General features: G+C 50.5%; 1 protein-coding gene across 1 annotated transcript in view; it reads right to left on the bottom strand.

The window, feature by feature from the left end:
- Window positions 1–3,424, bottom strand: part of VSIG10 (V-set and immunoglobulin domain containing 10) — an 8,792-nt gene extending 5,368 nt beyond the window's left edge. Inside the window, exons 1-2 of the mRNA XM_009330881.1 lie at window positions 3,385–3,424; window positions 2,745–3,029 (exon numbers count right to left, since the gene is read on the bottom strand). Of these exons, the coding sequence (XP_009329156.1) occupies window positions 2,745–3,029; window positions 3,385–3,424 (325 nt within the window). The remainder of the gene's footprint in view (window positions 1–2,744; window positions 3,030–3,384) is intronic.
- Between the last annotated feature and the right edge of the window lie 304 nt (window positions 3,425–3,728).

The following is a 3,728-nucleotide window of genomic DNA, read 5'->3' as shown; positions in this document are numbered from 1 at the left end:
CCCATGCACAGATACACACACGTGTTCATTTAACAGCCATAGGGATTCTGGACTCTGATCCAGGCAGAATTAACACACTGTGCCTGTGTGGCTGACTTGCCTAATCCAATACTGAACAAGACCCCACTGAGAGATCAGATGCTGCCGAAGCAAGTCCCACGCAAGAGGTGTCAGAGGGATGCCTGATGTTTATTTTGCAGAGCATTTATTCAAGTGACTTTCAAATGACACAAGTTAAAAAAAAAAAAAATCATCATGGCAAAACCCCATGTGAGCTACAAGAAAATACCTTCTTGGGGCTTGGCTTTCCAGGAACTGTTACACGCATCTCGTATGATCTTTGAAACCATCCAGCTCTGGCAAGAAAGTTCTCTACAACACTTCCTCTGTCCCAGCTCTGGGGAGGTCTCATAACCGATCCTGAATCCTGGCTGTGGTTAATATGAGCAACCTGTCAGCCTGAATCACCAGAAGCTGCCCCGCGTCGAGAGGCGGACACAGTCTTTCCAGACGTCCAGCCAGAGAGCTGCACTTTTTGTGCTGGTTCCAGAAACCTGCCTCCTAAAGCCACCAGCTTTACATCCTCAACTCCAGGGCTCTCCCAGTACAGCTCTGCTCCTCTGTCTAAACGCTAACGGGAGATCTGTTCCCAACCCAAAAACCTCCCGCCCCCTGCAACCAAAAAAACTTCACAAAACACCAGCAAAAAGGACCTCATGCCCACAGAAGCGCCAACAGCGGCTTACATCAAATTGCGCACAAACATACCACGGAATCCCTTGGAGGTGTGCAATTGCACGTTTCCTTCACGCCATGTGCTTCCTATCCAAAACAAACACAGAACAGCAGCTGAAGGCAGGGCTGCACCTGTGTCGTGTTGCTAGAATGTTTCCTCTACTGCTTGTGTTTTTTTTAAATGCAGTTTTAAGCAAAAAGAGAACTTTTTGGTCCAACCCGTGAGATGGGTTGAAGACTGTCAACTGGTAACTCCCACAGGAAGCCTACAGATCCTGGGTGGCTCTTTTACAGCGGTGCCAAGTCCGTGTCTGAGAGGTTCACCCCAGCCCAAGCTAAGTTGCTTTAGCAACAGCGACTGTGAAAAATCAGGGCCCGTGCTTCTAGTCTGAGGTTGAGAAGCTTCAGGTTCTGGCCTTTGCTGATGCTTCTTCTGCTCCACCAGAAATACCTCTCTCGCCTATTTAAGGGCACACCACTATCCCATATCACCTTTGTAACCTTTGGACATTAATTGACACATTAATTCCACACTAATAAATGAAGTTCAGAGTGCAGTACCAACACTTGGCATGCCATAGATATCTTTTGCGTCATGAGCGTGTCATGTGCAACACTTTTTGCACACGAGTGTTTTGCACCAATGCTCCAGACATAGGGCTCCCGCCTCTTAAGCCCCACGCCTACATATATATTCTCTGAAGCAGCCTGGGGCTCAATTCCTTCACTCCAGCCCTCCATGACCCTTCAAGCCCCATCTACAGGTTCCTTGCCCCAGGAAGGGAATTTTTACTCATGTGAACTTACAGAGATTTAATCTGTACAAAACAGGTACAACTTTTACAACACGCACCCTTCACCAAACACCGAGAAGGAAGGAACACCCTGAATGCAAATAGAAAACAGGTCTCACACCTGGCAGGTGTTGACGGAAAGACCAGCAAGAAACGAAGGGGCCAACAGAGCACAGAGTGTCACCGAAAAAGGCAAACTGGAAGCAAGGAAGGCTTTCCTTCTTCTCAACCCTAGAGTAGGGGCTTGGCTGGCATAAAGGACAGCAGGTCACAGCCCAGGTCTGAGGGGCCAGAGCCTATGTCACATCTGATCAGATTTGGTGAAGGGGCCAAGAGTGGTACCAGCCATAGGACCTGCGCTCCCTGCTAAGCCGGAGGGGGCTGTTCCCACAAAAGAGATGGGACATCTGGGCAAGATAATGACTCCCCGGCAGAAGAAGGAAGGACCTGTGCCAGCAGTGTGCAAAGTCATCGACTTGAACGCCCTCCAGCCTGATCTTCCACCCGTGCTGTGGAGATTTCTAAGAGAATGGCTGAATGAAATAGGGATGGAAATGAGAGTAAGCACCAAAAGACACGACAGGAAAAAAAGGCTGAAAGAATGGCCTGCGCTGATAACAACAGGCACGCTCCCAGGACAGTGCTCCCGGCAGTAAATTTGAGGAACGCGGTGTTTCCATCAAAATCGGAAGGCTGCACTCTAAGGCTCAGCACAGACAACTCGTCAGCTGAGGACCCTCCATCCTCACACCAAAAGGATGGCAACAAGGAATGGCACAGCACATCTATTTCAAACATGTATTTCAATCAAGGGAAAAAAGACGGTGAGCAGCAGCCCACACCCTAAGATTTATGAAGGCTGAAGTCAGCCAGATTCTGAGGCAAAGAACCACCCTGGAACAGCTACAGGATATGAAAGACGTGTTCAAAAACTAGTTTATCATCACCAGCGAAGAAGGAAGTGACATAGTGAGGACTTAACAGCTGGCATCCCATCCTCTGCATCACACACAACTGATCCTTGCCAGACTATTTGGACACACATCACTCTGCTCGTGAGGGAACGTGTAACTGAGTAGTATCAGCCTGCTCACAGATTTTGCACAGTAAGGCCACCTTGCCCCTTTTCACACTATTTTTCCACCAGCGCCAGATGAAATCTGGGGACCTGTGAGACTCAAGGGGGGGAAATTCATAGACGTGGGACAGACTTACTGGCTACCAGGAGCTGGACCCTGTGCTCATGGTCTGTCTTGTTCAGCACTTCCTTGCAAGTGTAGTTGCCTTCGTCCTGCACACGCAGCTCTGTGATGCGCAGAGAGCTGTTGTCAACCAGGGAGAAACGGATGTCCGGGGGGAAGGCGACCCTTGAGGAGAAGAGTGGGGGGAAGGAGTGCGGATCCCCTTGAAACCAGACCACCTCGGTTGCTTCTTTGGAGACATTTCGGCATAAAAGGAGGATGCTTCCCCCAACCTTCCCAAAGACCACTTCCTCTGTTCCTGCAAAACAGAAGGGAGAGCGTTAGGGATCTAGGGGACCGGCACAGCCCCCTTCTGTCAGCAAAGACCTGGACATCTGATATATATCAACCCTCTGGGGGGCTTGTTAGGGGGGCTCTTGTCAAAGGATCTCCGAGATGCATTTGGCAGCTAACAATGCTTAGTGCAGACACACGATCAGGAAGGGGAACACAGCTTAGAAGGCTCAACAGGAAAGCAAGGACAGGCTATTTCTGCCCGAGAGAGGAGGGCAACAAACAAGTGTCCTAAAGGAGCCAGAGAAGAGCGGAGTTAGAGCGCTGACGACGCTGGGTCACAGCAATGTCCGTGCCTCACCCAACATTTTGCACGGTACCGAAAAAGGAGACAAAACCTACCCCGGTATCGGTAGCCATCGAGGAGGACGACACAACTGTTGATAACCCCCTTTCGCCTTTCCTGCTTTCCCCTTCCCCTGCCAAATGGCGCCTGGACCCTAGAGCCAACTCGAGGGTCCGCAGGAGTCCCCCCTTCTACCAGCCCCCTCAGCGTCTGCCCAGCTTGTGTTCAGAGGGGAATCTTGTTACTTTCAGCACACACAAAAAGATCACTTTTTTAAAAAAGAAATCAGCATTAGGGCTGGCTGGGAAGCTCCCCTCAGGAGCGGGGCGGGCTGAGGTAACGCCGGGAGGGCTCTAATGGTCACCCACCAACGCTCCC

The sequence above is a fragment of the Pygoscelis adeliae genome, unplaced genomic scaffold (assembly GCF_000699105.1).
Source record: "Pygoscelis adeliae isolate BGI_AS28 unplaced genomic scaffold, ASM69910v1 Scaffold358, whole genome shotgun sequence".
NCBI classification, from domain to species: Eukaryota; Metazoa; Chordata; class Aves; order Sphenisciformes; family Spheniscidae; genus Pygoscelis; species Pygoscelis adeliae.
Note: the sequence above shows the minus strand (reverse complement) of the source record. Positions and strands in the feature narration are given on the sequence as shown.